Raw genomic sequence first — 21,287 nt, forward strand, 5'->3', positions numbered from 1 at the left:
CTTTCTCTACACATTGGTGCCTAAGTGTGTTCTGTTGCTAGTCCCAGTAATTTCCATTTAAATGTTTAACCAATTTTAAAACAGAGAAATGTATATGAGTATTAGGAAATGAAACAAAAGATCAAGAGTCCAACACTTCTGGGAACATTTCTTGCAAATTAGGTCCATTCTATTATTAGCATTACCAAACCTATACATCTGAGTAATACAACCCCAATTATAAAATCCTTGCCTGGAGAAATGTCACCACGAATAGAACTTTGCATGGTAGTCGCAACTGAACACAACAGCATTTTGATTTCTCAGTAGAGTACTTTGGGGTCTTCCCTGGCAATGAGCAAGGACAATGTTCTAAGGAAAAACACCACCACTAAACTTTTTAGTATTAAATAAAAATTTATTTCCTGCCTGGTAAAACATGAGATTTGCAAAATATAAGCTACCCGGTGGCGCAGGACTGAATGTTACCACCCGTAAATCCCATGTTGCAGCCTTTGCTGCAGGTCCTTCCCACTGAGGGAGTAACAAAAGAGAAGTATCACTGCCTGGCTGCACTTTGCTTGCTTCCCTGTTTTGTTCCTACATGGCAGGTACCTGAAGCTGCTTCTGTGCTTGGAATCTCAATAGCAGTCCCTGAAGAAAGTGGTTATGAAATACAGTCTGGGAGAAGTGCTCACTGGAGCACTGTAAATGCTACCACTTCCCAGTTTGCAATATGCATTTGAGCACAATGCAATGTAAGGTAATGAGTGTGTGTGTGTGAGTGTGCATGGGTGTGTATGTGGAGACAGACAATAGAGGGAGAATATCACTATACATTAGGATCCATGGAATCATCAAAGAATTGCTGACTTATACTGGCAGTCCACTGCAAAACATGCCAGTATGAATTATGTACAATGTTCTCCTTCAAAGCATTTAATCATTTAGCCTCAGGTTCAGCTGCCATCCATTTGTAATTTCTCAAAAACGACGAGACACTTCCCAAATTCAAACAATCCATTCATCACGTTTATGTGAGGTCCACTTCAGAACCATTAGATTGCTCCAGGTACTACAACTCTCAGAAGCATCCGCTCTGACACAACCGGAAAATAGAGCAGTGGAGTCTGGGAAGCCTCAGGTCTAATAAAATGCAATTGTGGTGCAGTGTCAGAAGTGAAACACAGCCCTGAGTTTAAACAACTGGAAGAGGTTTTTGAAACAAGCAATTCACCTCTCAGTAGCATTCTCTCAGGGAATTTTCAGAAATATATTAGAAAGTCATTAAAGTACTGGTCAAGAGTCTCCTGGCCTTCATTATTCAGCCAACACTCCATTTTTTTTTAGTCAATAAAAGTAAGCAATTACTTACTACAGCCTTGTCCCAGACAACAGTCATCCTTTCCTCAATTCCATTGACCCCTTCAGGAATCATAGTGAAGTTGTCCTTTCCAACGGCTTTCTGGGCAGTGCTATATGGGCAATGTCCACTTCCCGTCACCTGCAGGTCCCCACTGTGGAGTTAACACACAGAAGGTTTAGATCAGGCATCACCAAGGTGACCTTGGTCTCAGACTGGCTGAGGATGGACCTTTCAAGCCTACACACCAGAGGCATAGGCTGTAAATCATGCCAGCAGCCTTTACATGTTGGTTACAGATCACTGAAGAGCAACAATGGCACTGGACATCTCCACTTTCCCCCAGGAGCACACTGAACTCCTGGATTACAGCCCCCTCTGGTTTTAGGCTGCTTATCAACAGAGATCAGGCAAAACCCCACTAACCAGGACAAAGGATTAATCCAGGATTAAGGAAATGATCGGAAGCTTGTATGAAATGTCTGCCACTCTCGAGATACATTAATTCACAACCACATTAAAAAGTAATGGCAAATTTTACAGTGCAAAGTCATGAGCATCAAGCTTATTTCTCTGTATTTCTCTCTTGCACATATATTTTTCTTGCAAACCTTACATGAATACTTATATCTGACCTTCCAAAACAGAATCATGAAAATAGAAAAGGAAATTTTTTTGAGGTAGTCTTCTCATTAAACATCAAAAGGCATAGTGCAAGTCAAACACATGCTCTGGATTTATCTAATTTAAAGGTCTTACACAGAAAAAGGCATGGAATAAAACACAAAAAGAGCTACCATCTAATAATGCTTTTATTTATGAAGTTAGGTTTTTTCAGCCTAGAGAAAATTTTGTTTTCAGAGAGCAGAACTGGATCACAGCTGCTCTCGGGAATAAGGAGGAAGAACATAATCAATATGCAGAATCTTGCAAAAATAGAATGACAAAAAAGAAGACAGGTTCTCCAATATCCACAGGAAATAGGTGATATTTTTAGCTCTTGATTAAACTTACAGGAGGCAAGTACATTAAAACTATGATTTCTCTTCCATCACTCCACAAGGGTGATGTCCCCAAGAGCCTGTCATCCTTTTCTCTAACTGATTATGTAAGTTCCAGCTCTAAAACATCTGAATGATTCTGGTCCACAAATTTAGATCCAAAAAGCTAACAAATAGCAAAGTGCTGAAGAAAAAAGGGTCACACTTCAGTAATTCTACTGCAATTTTCTGGGCTGCCAGCCTTAATGACTGCTGGCAGAGAAGAACCTTTAGCCTATTTTCTGGTTCTTCGCCGTGCTCACACCCATTCATCCACATTTTAGAAGAAGCCAAACCCAAGAATTTAATGTTTTAGCTTTTCTTGATTATTAAAGACTGTCTGGTGTTACTCCATAGGATTAAACCAAATCCATCAGTTACACGTTCATTTATTCCAACGCAACAATAAAGTCAGAAGATTGAAATGCCATTTCTTCCTTTTTGATGATCCTCTGTCAGCAAAGCTTCCTGTGGCTTACCCTCTCTCTTTTCTGCACTCTGATGGATACAACCATGAAAACCTGAATATCACAGCCAGGCCCTGTATCACTGCCCATTTCCCTGAGGTTGTGCTGTGACTCTTACACTATGCTACTAATTCCTGCCCCTGAAAGATGAAAAGGACTTGCTTCCTCTGAACTCCGTTTTCCCTCTCCTCTGACATTTAATGACAATTAATGACATGAACTGCACTGTCCAGTCAAATCAACAGAAGATTTCTGAAGCTGAAGTATGTTGCTTGAGAGCTGCCCAACACCTCCTAGTTAACCACACAGGCACTCCTGCTGTCTGGATGCACACTACTGTTCAACAGGGGAGAAGCATCACATCAACTAAAACACTGAGAGACAAGAAGGGATCACCATGAAATAAATGCCAGACCAGTACCTTGTCATCTTATTCTTCCCCATAAACAAAACTATCATGGCAAGTTACATCTTCCATGAGGCACCAAGATTTCACATCTCTGGTTCACATACGATGACATATCACAGCTGCAATAATGCAGCAGCCCACCATGGAAGATGAAAGGTAACTCAGGTTCATGGCCCACAGATGAAACAAGGACCAAATCCCATGAGGTAAATCCAATCTGCAAACCCCATGAGACACGCTGGGTTTTTTAGACGTTCGACTTTGCAGTGAAAAATCAATGCTTTCTGTGGAAAGGAGCACAAGCAGTATGCCACATGCTTGCAGAGGAAGGATGTTGTAAGGATTTTTTAATGGATGTAAAATACTGGTATCCGAATGTACAGTGCAATAGAAATGTGAAATGATGTCTTTACCATCACCCTTGCATAAAATTCCCCACAAATGCAGGGCAGACGGATAAAATATACAGTTCTTTCTTGAGTTGCACAGTATAGATTCGAAGTATTAAAACTGAAAGCAGGCTAAGCTGCTGTCATTTAAGATCTAGGACTTTAATCCACCAGACAAAAAAAGCCATTTTTGCATGCTTGAAGGATAATGTAAACTTTGTAACTCCTCGTTTTGTCTTTCTGATGTTCGTTTAAAAAAGTCATTATTTGGATTCCAATTCTAAAAATTCTCTTGCTATTTTAGCTAATCTGCTTTGACCCACATACTATTATTTTGGGACTCTCTTCCAGAAAACATATAGCCATGTCTGACAGAGTAAAGTGCCAAACATTTTGATACACATTCACATGTGCTGGCTAAGAGCCTTACTCTCACACAATGAGCTTCACTCTTTGCAAGTGATGATACTGATGGATCACACCAGGAAAGTGATTTTTTAAATTATCGTTATTTTAGGGAACAAAAAGTTCAATTATGGAAAACCATTTCTGCCGTCAGACTGTCTCAACAGAGCCACACATAACTCAGAGCTCAACTGTGCATTCATTAATGCAGCATCATTAGAGCAGCTGAGTTAAAGCCTGGGTGGACTCTGGGGGACTGCACAGTCTGACCCACCAAGTGCAAGCAGAGATGTGTGCACCCCACAGCACTGGCACTGACTGACAGCAGCTTCCCATCACACATATGTGCCCATCCAGCTCCAGGGCATCAGAATTTCCCATGCCAGGGCTTTACCAGCCACACTGGCACTGCCAGCCACATTACGTGCCTGTAGTCCCATGGAGGAAAAGTTTTCTGAAGACCAACAGGTAACTTTTAAGGTTCAAATTCTACTGCACTGTCTAGAGCATTGGAAACCCCAGAAAGGGGAGACAAGAGGTAAGGAGTTAAATAAGGTTTTGAACGGTAAGTTGAGTTCATCACTCCAGGTCTAGCAATCTATCCTGGTGGGACTTCAGCTGTGAATTTCTATATCATTTCAGAGCAGATTGTCTTTTGCTTAAGCTAAAGGAGATCCACAGTTGGCTACAGCCAGAAAATACTTTCAGAGATGGGTTTACAGTCTGGGTTTTTGGCAAGGCACTGGTGATGTCTTCTATACGAGAAAGACACTTCTCCCTCTGCTGTCCTCATTCCTTTCACCTCTCTAGCGATTAAACTTTCCCTGCCAACCTCAAGGCAGTCAGCCCACATCCCCATCCTGTCAAGTGATGGCCTTCAGTCTCCCGTGTGTCTCCAACCAAGTCCCTGACAGTCTCCTTGTAATCCACTCCGGCCTCTTTCTCCTGACAAACCTGCTCTACATGTACCTCTCATCTTTGCTGTCTTCCAGCTTGAGGACCCCTGAGCCTAAAATAACAGAAGGGAGGCTAAAGGTAAAAACAAGGCTGCAAGAACTAAACACAAGTAAACTTCTATGATTTTGGTCTATCCCAGATGAAGACAAACTACCAAGTCAGAAGTTTTCAATATACAGGAGGAAAAACCACAGAACTCTACTACAAATACAAGTTAGTTTAGGACAAGCCAGTTTTCAGAAGAGCCCCACACCAGCTTTGACAAAAATTGGCCCAGGAAAGTTTTCTCAGTTCTAGGTATCTCTGTGTTCAGGGACAACCCTCATTTCAGAGGCTCTGCTTGCCACATATGACTGGGGCTCAGCACTGAGTCTTGTCTCACAGATGGGGGTCTATCCACCATACTGGTGCTTATGCTGGACAGTGAGGATACCATCTCATCATTAATTAACAATTCAGATAAAGAAAGCAGAGATCTAGAGAGAAAGCCAGTTCAAAGTCCTGACTATCTAGTTGTACAACTAGGAATCACATGAAAAACAGAAAGAGAAGAATTAATTCCTGAATAGCCAGCAGTTGCCTCTTTATCAAGCTAACCATGGAGTGTCCATGACTGCTCGCCTGACTGACAGCCTAAGCATAAGGATATAACTATCCCTGGTTTTCTATGCTCCTTCTCCACTGCTTCATGTACAAGACTGGTCTAAAGAAAACTGATCCCTAGATGCTTCATCCCATATGGCTTTTGGACTTGCCTCACCATCAGCCTGTAAAAAAAAAAGAGAGTCTTACCATGCTAAGAGCGAATTTAAGTGATCTGGAGTGGTAGGATCAGGGCTCAGAGGTGGTGAGGTCACAAAAGCTGCAGCCTTGGCCCAGTTTTTGCTCCAGTAATGCGTCCCATCTGTGCCCAAGCTGGCAGTGATCGGCTCTCCAAAAACAAGAGGACCTTGGAGAAAGCAAGGATATTTAGGAACTAATTACAACCCACTCTCTTCTTCAGCAAGTTACATTCCTTGCTGTATGCGCCATGTATAATTCACACACTGCTACACAGCCCGTGTAGTTCCCAGAAAATTAGGCAGCCCTGGTGTTGTCTATGTGATAAAAAATTAATAAGGAGTCTCTCTGAGCTACACATGCTTTTGATCAGCGTATTTACAAATCTCTCTTTCTAATCCAGAAGGAGACAGTTCAGACCTGGTTTTAATTTGTACTGTTTTAATCACAGCCACGTTCTCTCTGTTGCTCCAATTTGGAGTGCATTGGGTGGTGGATCCTTCAGCAGACAGATGCCTTTTTACTACTCCCAGGTTGGGCACAGCACCAGCAGATAGCAGCAGATGGTCCCCAGCACCACACTCCCAGTCTCCAAGAATACAAACATCAAGACGATAATTTGCTCTTTGGCTTCTCCGTATTGCTCATGAGCTCTGTAGTACCAACCAGCAGAACAGTCCTGCAAATGCAGCTTCAAAAGCAGCTGCCTTCAGGCTCGCAAGTCCTTCTTGGCTGCTTTGTAACCTAGATTCCACCACGGGCCCAGCAAGCAGGGTTGGCCCACAGTGCACATCTGGGGGAGTCAACCTCCAGCAGCAAGGCTAGGAGCGAGCCCCAGGCTTCTCTAAGAGCAGGGTCACTGCCCAAGCCACCCCTTGGAGGGTAACAACCTGAAATACTGGCATGGAGGATGTGCTGGACCCTGTTAGAAATAAAGTATCCCCCTCTCATAAATGGAGATACAGCAGTCTAGGGAAAAAGTAAAAGGGAAAAAAGGTTCCAGAAGAGTTACAATGCGATCCTCAAGGGGAGAGTTTCTCAACTGAAAAATCTAAAAGGATTTCCCCTTATCTTTCCCAGTCATAAATATTTAGAGTGTGATGGTGCTACCATTCTTTGATAACGTCTCCCTATTGCCTGTCATTGGGGTCAAGATGTACAGTTTTTTTCACTAAGCTTCTATTCAACAAAAAAATACAAGTTTGGGGAAGAAAAGGAAGACACTTACCTTTCTTTCTGGCCAGTGCAATGATATCAGCTGCACTCTTGCTCATCACCTTGGTGATGTACACTGGGCAGTTTATTCGACTGGCAATAGTAATGGCACGGAAAACTGCTTCTGCTTCAAGCTGAGGAAAACAAGAAGGAAAAAGTTAACTGAAAAAGCAGTCTGAAGAAAAAATGAACTGGAAGACTGAGCCATATCTCTGTTCAGCAACAACTCTTCAGGGGTTTGTTCTGCTTCTTCCATGGAGAGAGACACAGTGCTGGGAAACAGGGAGCTAACCCAGCCTCAAACACTTTATGCTAGCAGTAACCACAGTCAGGCTGTAGTCACTAGCAGCATACAGTTGCCCCAGCACAAACACAGCTTCCTGGCTCTCTGCACCCCAGGAAAGGTCATGTCCAAGCAGCTGATGCAGCTCTTCCTTACCTCCCTCCCACCTTTCTGCTTCAGACTCCTACTCTGCAGCTGGAACGAGAATGAAGCAAGAAACTTCGCCCCAGCTCAAAGACAACCTCTGAGCTCTCCCTGGCAGCTTACCCTAATCTTTACATAATGATGATAGCAAACGTAAAGTATTCTCAAACAGCAACTTCAGCACTATGGACTGAATTTAGCCCATAATCCAAAAAAACCTTTGAAGCACTGCCCAGTAAGTCCCCTCCGTCAGCAAGTGTAAAGGCAATCTCCTCCCAGGGAGCCATCTGGGATGTAGGCACACAAAGCAAGCATCTTCAGATGGAGAAGCAGCATTCCCCAGCAGCTCTGGAGACTCCTTTCCCCAGCCATCAGTTTTATACCAGATCCTTCCCAGACGAACAGAATTGGCATTTTAATACCTAAGACCCTGTTGTGACTGAAAATACTGACTCAATGGTACAGAAATTTCTCTCCAAGAGTTGTGCTAGAAAAGTTGAGCAACTTAGGCCTTCCAAAACCACACAGCTTAATCCTTCACAGTTTTTTTTCCCTAAATCAGACTGTCACTTTAGGTTGTCCGAGGACTTTTATCAGAACATTTGCTCTGGAAGCCCCAAATGCACCTTCAGAAGAGCAGGGAAGGAGGTAGGGCCTTTGTACCTCAGCACTGGGGTTGAGGCAGACTAGATGCATGGTCAGAAAGATGCAAAATTCCTTTCTAGGAAACTGCAAATGAAGATTTCCCTTAGGCTCTTGTTCTCATCAAAAGGAAACAACTCAATTCTATCAAAATAATTTAGGTGGAAGTTAAACAGCAAAATGGAAAAGTACATAAACAGTTCAATAGAAGAATGCGAGCAATTAAGCTGATTCCTTTTGCCTTGGGGAGAGGTTATATAAAGATCTGCAAACCACAACAATCTCTTCAAGTTTAGCCTCAAATCCCCAGGACCTCATCTCTTTAGTCTTCAAGGAAAGCAGTCACTTCCCACTACCACTCTCCACTACCCCATTAACGGCCTGAACTGCATATACATTAAGGGACACTCTCATGTCTTCACATTTTCCTTCTCATTAAATAAACCCTTTCCAGATGCCTGAGATGATCCAAACCAGAGCCTGGATTTTATTATAAAGGAGTTGCATAAAATGAGCTGCCTCACAGCATCTTTCCATTCTCGCGCATTTGCACTTCTACACCTGCATTTCTGCCACCAAAGTATCTGCCAGCAGGGAAGTAGATTTATATGTGGGTATATGCATATGCATGGTACATATGTACACATGCAACCTATAGGAGGTTTTCAGTCAAAGCATTTCAATAAATGCAGTTACTCCAAAGCCTAATCCTCAAGCTGCACTGCTGATTTTTACCCCAACAAGCCCAATTTTTTTGTCATCACAAATCAAAACACAAAGGTCACACTTAAAAAATACATGCACACCCATTCCCAGGGCAGCAGGAGCTGCAACTCCTGAGTGTACAAGGACACACTCATCCCTGGACTGAGGGAACCCACCTGCTGCAGCATCAAAAGGGTTTTTAAGGTAAACCAAGCTGAAAGGACCTGGACTTTTCAGGTTTTGAATAATACTGGAAGAGGAGGTGGGAGAAGCAGACTGCTGCCTTCCCAAATTCACCCATCTATCATCTGCACATACAGAAACCAAGCTCTGATACTACGTGTTCGACAAAATATTTCCACAAACGACAAAATAAGTGAAGTTTCTTACCTCTTCGGGCCTGCTCAGGGCATGTCCCTCAGGCCCAGTGATTCCCATCTCCAGAATACGTTTTTGTTCCTGGAATGCAAGAGATAAATGCTGACACAGCTCCAGGATGAGACCCTTGCACCCAGTATCCTCAGGGAGATTAATAACAGCCATATTGTCTGACTGCCCCTTTTAAAGTCTGTGTAAACGCAGCTGCATAAGCCCTCTGAACACTGAAAACACTGGCTCTAAACTGGTCCCATGCCACCCAGCACAGCCAACACAGGTCTCCACTGTGTGATAGAGAATATTTGTGCCTCGAGCCATTGGGCTCCACCACCGTAAATCTCCTCTGCCCTCCAGAAAATCTTGCTTGACACCAAGACACCAGCTCAGGGAACGGGCTTTAACCAATACACTAAACAGTAACTACAGGTACTTCCACCCTGTGATTCCTTCTTTACTTGCCCAAGTTCCTCTCTGGCTGCAATGCACAAAGCACTGCTACCTTTCTTAAACTTTCAGCATTGCTGACACTTTCAGCTCTCTGTAACACTTTTTTCCTACACGGTGAATCACTAAAATTGTGCTCCAGTTGCGAGGGCGCTGTGTCCACACCAAAAAGCCCATCTTAGGACCAATGGGGATTTGTTAAAAAAAAATTCTGGGCTATCCAGCTTCACAGCAGTGAGATAATTTTTTTTTAAATAGACAAAAAGCTTCACTTAATTTAAGGCCAAGCAGTGGTATCGGAACAAATCTCCCTTATTGCAGAAAATAGTGATCAACTTCTGATCTGAGGTCGGTCCAGGCTTGACAGCAGAGCAGAAGCGGGACCAGAGCTGCTGATGTACCTCCTGCCCTGCCCTGCCCTGCCCGCAGGGCTCTAATGAGCCCAGTTCTACCATGTAATGACTCTGTGACACAGATAAATGTCCCCCAGAGACCAGGATGAAGTTACCAAACATACTTGAATGTGTCATCTAATAAATATTTGATCCCAGGTCCCTGAGGGGGAAAAACTCACACATTACCAACAGGCTCCAGCAAAACCTGAGGAAGTTAACATTTACATATACTTTAGCCTTCGCTGCAATCAATCAAGGCTGAAGAGGCATTAACAGGAATGTATTAATCTGAATGCGTAAGAATATTGTGGTTAGAAAAACATAAAGTTTCACAGGTAATTTTAAAACAGCTGTTCTGCATCACTAATGCAATGGCTCTAAACAGTGCCAGTTAAAGACTTCAGATAATTAAAATACAGCAAATGATGAAGTTAGAGCCATATAAAAAAATAGCAAGTTGGTACAGAATAGCTACACAAAACAGGATAGATTTGCATCTTGAAGAAAGTCATAAAATCAGATTATATGATAAAATCACCCACTGTAAGAGGATTGGACAGTGCTAATGAAATAGAATATTTGTTTGATAAGATCAAATTTGTATTTTCATGCAGGGTAGTCCTGAAAAAACTACCTGCAGGCAGCTTTCCTTTTAGTATTCAAATAATCCTTCTAAATAAAAGCATAAGGAAAGACTGATTGTGTGAGACATGGCAATGGTGAAGAAATATGTTGATATATAATATAATTTACATTTATTTACTACTTCTTCTTTTCCTAATAATTTTTCTGTTCTGCATGTTCATATCCCATGGCAGTATATTAGGGCTGATCAGAGAAAAATGTAACTGAAATAGATTTCTATCAGAAATGCAATTCCACGAGTGCGCCTTGATTTTAATGGGGAATGTATCAAAACATAACAGGTGCCATTTGATTTGTATTATTTTGCCATTCCTACAGTAATATTGACTTAATCGTGTTTCTTATTATTAATTTTCATTCTATTTGATATTTTATGTTGTATTAAAACTATATATTATGTATTTAGTATTTTAAATCACTCTAAACTTCATGAGAAATCAGCTTTTTTTTCTCTCTTGAATCCAAATGAGGGTTTTCACCTGGTTTCAGTGGGGGAAAGACATGACTGCACTGTATATGCCTGTTGACTCCTTACTAGTAACTTTTGATCCCAGTGGTTATTTTGGCCAAACTCAAAACTGAAAGGCAGCTCTCAAAGGGGGTAAATTCTAAGCAGGCAAACAGGGGACAGAACCCCACAGACCGAAAAACAAAATATACTCAAGGCAAGAGTCTTTACACACTGCCCAACTCCTCAAATAATCCCTTGAGGTTCTCCCTTAGCCATGACACAAGGTGAGTTCCTTTGTCCAGATCTCAAAGACAGCTTTACCTATTGTAATTTCCTTGTCAGTCCTGCAGCCTCATCCTTAGCGGATAAGCCAGCAGATAAGCAGCTCAGCAGATAAATCCCATGGCTCACTCAGAGCCTCACAGACCTAAGAGGGGCTCGATGCACGTACAAGGGATCAGAGGAGTGAGACATCTCTGCAACAGCCTCGAAAGATTCTTTCGTCATAAATGTATAAAGTCACAACAACACCCACCCAAACCCACCCACCCTGTTTTAGAGGGGAATCCTGCCTCTGAAAAACCAGTGGGAGGTTTGCTATCGACAGCTGTCCTTGGGTTACCTCTTTTGATGTGCTGTGGCACAGATCAGAGCACACTTTAGTGCGAGGACAGCAGCGACCCCGAGGGACCTGACCTGCAAAGTCTGCACTGGGGATCCAGGACGTTTTATGGAACATACTGCATTGGAGCCCAGTTTCCTTGTTCTGAGATGCATCTTCAGAGAGTATGGATTACACATAAACACACATTTCAGAAATGTTTAGAAGAACACAGTACTTCTTATTCGCAAACTTCAAAGATTTATAAGAATATTCTCAAAAATAAATAGGTCTGTGAGTTTTAATACCCACTGCAAATTCACTGTGCTGCTTACGCTGATAGCTGCAGAAAGAGACTTTAGCATAAAGCTTTTCAGTTCCACTTTTTGCCCCCAAAACCTCTGAAAAAGGCTTTACATTATTCTGCTTCACTTGTACCTGCCAGATTCAGAAGGAATCATCTTACAAAGTGAAATAAAAATGACAGTTCACTCACCTGAGCTATCAAGTCTCCATTTTCAGCATGGACCAGGATAACAGCTCCAAGGCTCTTTAGAAAGGTAAAGGCTTCATAAAGCTGCAGGTAGTATAAAGAAGGAAACACTGCTGAATAAGGAAAACACATTACTTAATACTCAGACCTCTCTGTTCACCTAGTTTCATACCTTCTATGCTGGTAATTACCTCAGTGAATAGCACATTATCTCTTTTCAGAGCCTGAGCTTCACTGTTTGGTGTTGACTTACTCACCCCTGTACACACCAGTTTGCCCAGAGGACAAACTTCTGCCCTTCTGCACCAAGACAGGGTGAACAGCCCCAAGCAAGGCTGCATTTCCCTGGGACACAGAGTCTGCCCCAGCCCCTGCCAGAGCTGCCTCGTTATGCCCTCCCACACAGGACAAAGTTTAGTGAGTCTACTTTCTGCAGTTTTAGCAAATGTAAAATAGAATTACCCTCATGCACTACAGACACTTTTAGTACACCTAGAATACCTCTTTTCTGAAGGGCAGGCATTTTGCACCATCTTACTAGAGCAGACATTGTTGAACTTTCACCACCATCTTTCATTCTGCAATTAGAAGTTGCAGTATTTTCTCTAGAGCATTCTTTTTTAAAAAATTGCTTTCTAAGAGTCAAAACCCATCCATAAAGAAGGGCAATAGTTGATCCTGTTGTTTTTACTAGTAATTTCTGAGCACAGATCTACTGAAATACAGTTTCCTTTCCAAAAGGTATTCAGCTAATGTGTTCCTTGTTTAAACCAGACTTCAGTAACACAGGAGAGACCAGTTTTCAAGCACAGATCAAATACTGAAGACACAGTCTCTTCAGTGTCCACTTTTGCACTAGGGCATTTCAGGCAGCACTGAATGGGTTGCAATACACAGTTTGCAACATGAGTATTTAAGCAAGGTAACAGCCATTAGTCCAGCCACACATTAAACATTTTGATGTATTTCTCCTGATAATTCCAACAGGGAGTTGAATTTAACAGGCACTGCCTCTCAGAAAATATTTATATATTATTATGTCTAAAATTCCAATTAAAAGCACATGTATTGGAGGTGTAACAGTTATTTTAAGAGACCAAGAGCTGTAGCTCTGGGAATAAGTAAGAAAGAAATATTTTCTCAACTGAATAAGCAAACATTATTATTACTAACAGATGCCATTGTTCATTTACAGTGGCCTGATACATATGAATGGGAAAGCTGAAGAGTCTGGAATTTGTAATGAGCTCTGGACAAACAAGCTCATTGTTATCTCCAGCCCTAATGAGAAAAGGCCACCTCCCCCAAAGAGCAACTCCATTTAACTGCTCGCAGCAACCAAGAAGCTCTTGAAACCTCAAAACTGCCTCAAAAACCTCAAAAAGCCTCAAGTGCTTCATCTTTTTCTCCCACTCTGACCTAGAGTTCTTGAAAGATTACTGCAAAATAAAATGAGTGAAATCCTGAGCAGGTCTGAGCAGCTGCAATGTTGGGAGACACTAGAAAATTGCTTGAGAAGGTGAATATCATACACTTGAAGAAACACATGCAGGTGTTCTCCACAGCTCAGCACCGATGCTCCAGAGAGAAGTCCCTCACTGAGAAGTCCCTCACTACACATTTCCCCCAGTCCCACTCAGGTCAGTGGGAATGTTTCTCTGGGATTCCACCTCAGCAACTCTTCACATGTTGGGAGATGAGAAAGAGAGGGCAGATCATAGCAATGAAAAGCATTGAGAGCAATACCTGGCTGTCGGACATTTGATAGAGATCTTTGTACGCCATGTAGACTTGAAAAGAGTTCACACCTGTTCCAAGACAAAATTTAAAGGTGTTGCCATGTAAGTGGATTCTTAAACTGTATTCAAACAAAACTTTCAGGAAAAACAAGTCATAGAGTACATCTGGACTAAGCTTTTCACCAGTGATTGCCAAAAACAAAGCAATGGCATTACAGCTGCTAGGACTAGATGCCATCTTTCCTGGGGGAATGCGTTGGATGCTGTGGATTGCCTGTCTTCAGCCCTGGAGCAACCCAGCCACCACTGCAAACAGGACTGCTTGCAGCCAAATCACAGACAGGTGATGGTGGCTAAAGCAAGCAGGTAAAGTTTGTGAAGTTTGAAAGACCTTGCATAAGGTTCTGTTTCTGAAAACCACAAAATCACTGGTTTTCTTTTTAGGTTTCCTCAGCTAATCAGGAAAACATTTCAGCTTGACCTAATGTGATAGTTTTCACTCTAGGCCTTCCTGGAGACCAGCTTGTAACCAGGAAGGCACTAGGAAGGTGACCATGGAAGTATTCCATGCCATTCCTTTACGTAACTTGAGGTATAAATAAAGCCAACGGGAGGGACCTCGCTCTCTTCCTTTACGGCGAGGTTCAAGAATGGTGGGTCCCTGTCTCGGTCTGGCTTATCTGGAGCTGAGGCCTGCAGTGACTGCTGTTATCTGCCATGTGTGAGGGGACAGTGTTGGGCCGTGTCCAGCCATCCTGCTTGTTCAAAGGGAAGTGGTGAGATTTTGCCAGTTCTTCAGTTTGCTGGTTACCGGGTTTTTAGATTGTGTAGACCTGTTTTGTTTTTGTCCCTTTTTGTCCTATTTTGTCCTTTTTCCCTTCTCCCTTCCCCTCTTCCCTTTAGGAAGCTATTTAGGGTTTCTGGGGTTATAGGTATATAATATTCTCACTGTATATATCTGTTTCATATGTTAAATATATATTTTTGCAGTAGTTTTGGCTGCTTGGTTTTTTTCCTTCCCTCTCTGGGAAGCAGACTCTGTTGTCAAGTTTCGGAGACTTGGTGGGAAGCCAGCTTGAAACTTGCACACCTAAACTGTTCTTTTTGATGGATAAAACTTCTAGTTAAGTTCCTCCAAAGTGCTGAGAATATGTAGGAGCTGTGTATCTGAATGTGCTTACAGACTTCCTTTTTCTTTACCTTACTGCCCAAAGCACCCAGTTTAGCTGATGGTAGACACTGGGAAAGAGTGGAAACAAAGCCTGAAACCAGCTTTACAAGCAGCTCGCCACACCTCTCCTTCCACCTTCCAAAGACAGAAGGATTTATGTTGGCAGTCACACCAAACCATGGAAAATGACAGCTTCAAATTTTAGAAATCATAAGAAATGCTAGTGTTGAGTGTCGGCTGCCAAGAACCAACTGTATTCAAATCCCTAAAAGTTTTGCTATTTATTTCAAAAATTCAGTCATTTATACAGCTTTGTATTCTAATGGAACAAGAATTACAAACATCTTCTACAAAAATATAATTTCCATACCTATGAATTCATATTACTGTATAAATTTGCCTTCCTCTTTAGTCTACTGACAAGAACCCCAGTTTGGTACAGAGACCAATCTCAGAAGTTTTCTGACTTAAAAGAAAAGTAAATTCTCAACTGTCTAAGCTGTGTGTGCTGCATTTCAAAATGGTTGTGATGAAAACTTTGCTTCCTGGGGCAAGAACAGAAAGAAAGAGATCTGTTCATGTTATTTATGTTATCTACACAAAATGAATAAGGCTCTCTGATGAAGATATAACTCCATGAGTCCAGAATGAACAAATACATCCTCAGGCAGAGGGTATGGTTGCTCACACACACACATACACACAGAATTTATTTGCAATTAGAGGACTAAAGTACCCCAGGATACATGCAGGATAAAACGCTGAAATGATCTCTGGTATTATGTCTTCCTGCTAAGTCCAGGTAGCTCAGAGAGAAATACAAAGCAGGAGCTGGCCACTCCTTGCTGACTTCCACTCTGAGCAAATTCAGCCTGAAACATGGAGCCTTGTCAGCCTATAAACCCATCCTTTCTTCCTGTTTTCCCATTTATCAAGTTCTCAGAAAACCCACATGTCCTTTACTAACTGTAATCCTTCCATCTATTCACCCTTACAGTTGCGAAGTACTCAGTATGTTCCTATTTTAAAACCTAAGCTTGACTACACCTTCCCTGGAGCCAGTGCTTGCAGCCTCATGCCTTCAGTCCTGTCTCCCTCTGACTGAACATAGCAGCTCCCAGAACATCAGTCCTACCTGCCTTGGAGGAAAGCTCTATTTTCTCTCCCCAAACCCACCCCACATCTCAGATGTCAGCTGCACCCTGGAGCCACCTTGCACACACAAAGCAATGAGAGGTGTGTTAGGGCTGGCCCAAGCCATGCTGACTAGCCTCAGTGATGGCATAGGACTGAATCCTCTCATACACATCTCACTGTAAGCAAAGAGCTGGGTTATCTATTTGCTCTCCCTTATCCAGTAGGATCTAGACAAAGGTAATTCATTTAATCACAGTCCTGCAGGAGATAAGACAGCTTTCTCTGGGTACTGTGGTTGGAAGACATACACTGACCCAAGTAATACATATTTTCATCATCTTTTCTTTTATTGCCTTTGTATCTTCTTAGGCCCTCTTCTGACCTTGGTAAAATGACAAGAGTTTTGCTCCCACTCTGTTTAACATTCTCCTTGAAATCAGTAAGAATAGAAAGGACCTCAGCTGGGATCCCGCCATAGGATCTTGAGCCTGCTCCTTACCACACTGCAGAAGCAGAGTTCTCCCGAGCAAACACACAACCAGGCCCTCAGCTGCCACCTCAGACACACACACAGTGGAAAAACATCTCGTGGGCTGCCCTTACAGCTAACAGGAGAGATGGTGCAAACCATCCTGCCTTGCAAAGAGAATACCTATACCAGATACCAAGATAGACAGCACAAAGTTACATATACAGGTATCCAAGATTAGACTCTTTGCCTTGGTCTGGTGTCTTGACCTACTCATTGGAATTATGCAGCTTTTCAAAAGCCCTTGTCCATGGACTATTGACCTTAATGCTTAACATCTGTTACATGCTACATTCTTGTTTATGTCCTACTTCCCTGACACCAGGAGTACTCAATAGAATCCTCTTCAACTTTTAGGCAGAACTACAAGCTTTTTTGAACAGTGACAAAGTCAAAGCAACCAGTGAGGCCCTGAACTGTCAGCTATTTCAGGCAGTTGTTCCTTTGCATATATTGGAGAAGCCCAATCCCAAAATAGCTGCTGAAATGCTACAAGCCTGAGTCTTTATAATCAGCATTTGGGGCTACAAAATCTCCAGGCCCTTCCAAAGCCTGTGTCTCCTTAAATTAGCTTTGTATTGAGTTAAAACTGATTAATTGCTCAATTATACCTTATGACAAGGCACCTCAACAGCCACTCTGTGAGCTCCCCTGTTAGTCATGCTGATTGCATTAGGCACGTGCAGCACTGAAACGCAATGAGCTGATCCCTGTCACTCAGCTACCTCACCCACAATCAGCCGAGAACAAATTCAGTCCAGATTTCCAGCTGATGAAAACCAGGGTCACTCCACTGACATCAAGTCTATTTGCACCAGCTGGCTCAAATGTTTCCAATTATCAGGAAATATTACCCGTTAATTTGAAAGCCCTTGCCACACTGAAATATTTCACATTGTGCTTGTGCTTTTATACTCATCCTCACCTTGTGTCTCCTAAAACATGAGAGTAATTCACACTGACTGCCTGAGATATACTGCTGCAGCTGTGAGAACAAAGGTGACCTCCTAATGCTCTTGCCACTAAAGAAGCCACCAAGGCCCCATTATGCATCCCAGTTCAGAACCAATGAACAGATTCCTGCTTCCCCTGACAACTAAAAGGCAGGTCAGATTTATATTGAAAACTCACATTTCAATACTTGGAGAAGACTATTAAACTAACTATCTGCATCGGGCTTTTAATGTAAGCCCTCAGGTAAATTTGGGAGTGCTGAGCCACCTGTGATCCAGGAGCTCTGGAAAATAGTATCCAACCTTTGAAATGAGGCACAGTACACTTGTCTGAGAGTACATTCAGCTAATGCACAGCAGCAGATTCACGTTAATGCTGACAGCAGGGAAATAGCACAGGTTTGGCACAACCAGTGTTGACAGATGTCATCACCTTGTAAAAATCACCTGTATTATAGAGCTTTGTAAGACCAGCTGCAGTTTCTCTAAATTATGTGCAGTCTTGCTGACTGAAGTGCCTAAAATCTGGTTATACAGCACAGGAACTGCCAGCATCCAGTGATATGGGATAAACTCCCCTAGGTGACTGCACCTCCATGGTAACTCAGCAAAAAATTGCTCACTCAAAAATAGCATTTTGCTTTGTTTTTCTACTTGGATGTGAAAGATTCTCTTTATGGAGAAATGTACTATCAAAGTCATTACTAGCACTACACATTACAAAGGATGCTGAATATAAGTATCACTTAAGTTTCCCAATAAAAGGGTCATTCTGATTTGCCCATGGAACTGAATACCACTTCAGAAAATATTTCCTAATTAATATGCATACATTTTCAAGGAAAGTATCAAGCAAAAAATATTTGAAAATACATAGTTCTGGAAAGAAAAATCCATGCTGTCAGGCAAAATTTTAAGGAACAAGAGCTAAGCTAGGTATTTTCTGAAGGCTAGATCCAATTGCCCACAGGTACCCGATGCCACCAAGATGCCCTCAATATACGAGACTGCCACGCTGAGTTGACACGCATGGACATGCACTTATGAGAGGTTTCACTTGTGCTATTCTGGAGCGGTAGCTGGAGCCCAGGCAGGGTAACCTATAGCATCACTCATCACACCTCTTAATTGAACTGAGTCAAACCCATAAGTGTCTTAGATTCCTTTTTTTGGCAAGTTTTGAAACAAAGCATCTTGTAGTTACTTCAGGGAAAGCCACTGGAGACGAAGCACTTGAGAAAATCAGGACATTTTTTCAGTGTTAGGTACCTAACTTTAGCATCCCTTTTTTTCTAGCAACTTGAACTTGTTTTAAAAACACAGGCATTAAAGTAAATTTTCCTAAGTGATTGCTAAGAAATGAGATCTAGCCTGTAGTGACAGTTTCACAGACACATGTGCTCTTCATATTTGGACTTAATTTTGAGGCAGCTGAATCACAGATTCCAGTCCAGTTAAAATCTGAACCACTACCTGAAATGTTTTGTTTTCTCCATTCTTTAAACAGAGCATCTAAGACGACTGGGTTGATTATCCTAAATGCTGATCTCTGAGTTTTACCTTCAAACAAAACATACCTATGCAATGTGTGAGCCTATTTTCACATGAACAAGCAAGCACAAAATGACGCATTTGTATATGACAACCAACACATTTTAATATTCCATGCCTATATTGGACAAAGTTACATACAAGCACAAAGCTTTATGTCCATTTTACACAGCAGCGAGTGAAAATACAAGTCCAAGGTAGTGCAAAGCAGCGTAACCAGTGCCTGTGCATTCACTAAAATAATTCAAAACTTCACCTCCATATGATATTTCAATAAAACCAAAAAATATTACTATATTTCACTAACTAACCTTTGTCTTGTACCAGTACTTCCAGCTCTTCTCGAATCCCATCATACCAGCTGGTGATGTCCACATGCAGAGAATAATCACAACAGGATTTGGTATCAGCTGCCTCATGCCACTTCTCAAAGGAGGTCAGTAAACTCGAACCAGGCTCTGGAAGCACATGGTCAACTGAAAAAGAGATTGAGTGTCTGTTAGCTGGACAGCATGTAAACTGTTCAGATTTCCTCAGTGCCTGTGAGTAAGCAGTCTTCCAGCATCTCAGCCTTGGAAACAGCAGCCTCAAAGGCAGTTTGTGTGCAGACTGTACCTTCGGGGTGTTGGTCAGGTCTTGTTGTCTCAGGTGCAGCAGACTTTGTGAACAGTTTGTATTAAAGGTAAGTCTGGCAACATGCTTGGTGCAGCATCAATAGATACACAAAGGGCAAGCCAAACACCTCAGTTTAGGAAACATTTGCCTTTCCCTTTACTGTTTTGTAAGAGAGCACAGGCTCTGGACTTTGCTGTAGTTCTTGTCTGATGTGTCCATTTCTATGTATTTCGCAGTAAGCACAATTATTAACCAGTGCCTTGTAGTCACTGAATTGGCTCACTCTGCCCTACCAATACATCAGTGCAGATGTTCAATGTTTTCTCAGCAGCTAAAACTGGGAATACAGCCAAAGGTCTGAACAGGGATGACGTCGAGCACAAACACTCAGCCACACTATACAGGAGACTGAATGCCGGGCAACCACACATCTTCACTGCCTCAAGACTTTCTGCATCTCAGGATGCCACAACGCCTGCTGACATAAAGACACAACTACTTATGTGTATGTACTTCTCTTCACATCGCTAGGTCAAAAATTAGTAGGGAAACAAAGCAAGATGGGCTTACCAGTGGCATTTGCAAGCCTAACACTGCACAGGAAGCCACAATTGAAGAACATAGACTGAAAAAACTATTAACAAAAGGAATGAACAACAATGCAATTCGTGCTTATTGTCAGAGATTCTTTCAGCTAATACCTGCTGCTGAACACAGGTAACAGATTACACCACTCAGCAAAAAAAGCCACATCCCAATTCAGTGGGAGTAAAACTCCACTGTGAAGCTTCTCCACACAAGGAAGCTACGACAATTTACGTCACCTGGACAACTGCCTCACAAAGTCTAACCAAGGCCAAGTCACTGCTAGTAGGAAAGAGTTAAATCTTGTCCCACCATCTGGTAGACAGAAGAAAGGTCTTTAACAATTATAAACAATTAATTTTATCTTCCACCAAGAAAGATGTTCCTCCAAGACATCTCTGGTAAGGAGTTCCTCAATTCTTGCTGTCAATTCCAAGTTTCTAAATAAGCATCTTGTTATTTCCAAAGCCCTTGAAATGGCACTTAGGTGGGAACAGCAGATCTTCGTCAGATTTTCTGTGCCATACACTTACAGTACTACCTACACTGTTTTTCAAAAATCCCAAGAGTAGGTATTTTACTCCTCAGTGCTTGTTCTGTATTTCAGAGGAAAATCCAAGAGACAATTCACCATGCTGCTATTTCTTTCTGAGGGTTGGTTCATTTTCAGGCCAACCCTGATCGAAAATGATGAATGGATCTCAAACACAGTGCCCAGAAACTTGAAGATTCATTGCAGAAGATCTCAAGATCTCATAAAATCAGTATGGAGCCTCCAGTAGCTATCCCCACACATGCTACACAGGCTTCAGCCTGTTGTGG

At 42.2% G+C, this 21,287-nt stretch overlaps 1 protein-coding gene across 3 annotated transcripts in view; it reads right to left on the reverse strand.

The window, feature by feature from the left end:
* Window positions 1-21,287, reverse strand: part of CRMP1 (collapsin response mediator protein 1) — a 51,291-nt gene that overhangs the window by 7,252 nt on the left and 22,752 nt on the right. For all 3 annotated transcript variants that reach the window (XM_051798532.1, XM_051798534.1, XM_051798533.1), the window contains 7 exons: window positions 19,577-19,741; window positions 13,932-13,993; window positions 12,189-12,269; window positions 9,169-9,237; window positions 7,018-7,138; window positions 5,802-5,958; window positions 1,355-1,496 (listed from right to left, as the gene is read on the reverse strand). In XM_051798532.1, coding sequence (XP_051654492.1) covers window positions 1,355-1,496; window positions 5,802-5,958; window positions 7,018-7,138; window positions 9,169-9,237; window positions 12,189-12,269; window positions 13,932-13,993; window positions 19,577-19,741 — 797 coding nt within the window. The remainder of the gene's footprint in view (window positions 1-1,354; window positions 1,497-5,801; window positions 5,959-7,017; window positions 7,139-9,168; window positions 9,238-12,188; window positions 12,270-13,931; window positions 13,994-19,576; window positions 19,742-21,287) is intronic.

Source organism: Manacus candei, unplaced genomic scaffold, assembly GCF_025592945.1.
Source record: "Manacus candei isolate 608988 ecotype Guabito, Panama unplaced genomic scaffold, ASM2559294v1 h1tg000048l, whole genome shotgun sequence".
Taxonomy (NCBI): Eukaryota; Metazoa; Chordata; class Aves; order Passeriformes; family Pipridae; genus Manacus; species Manacus candei.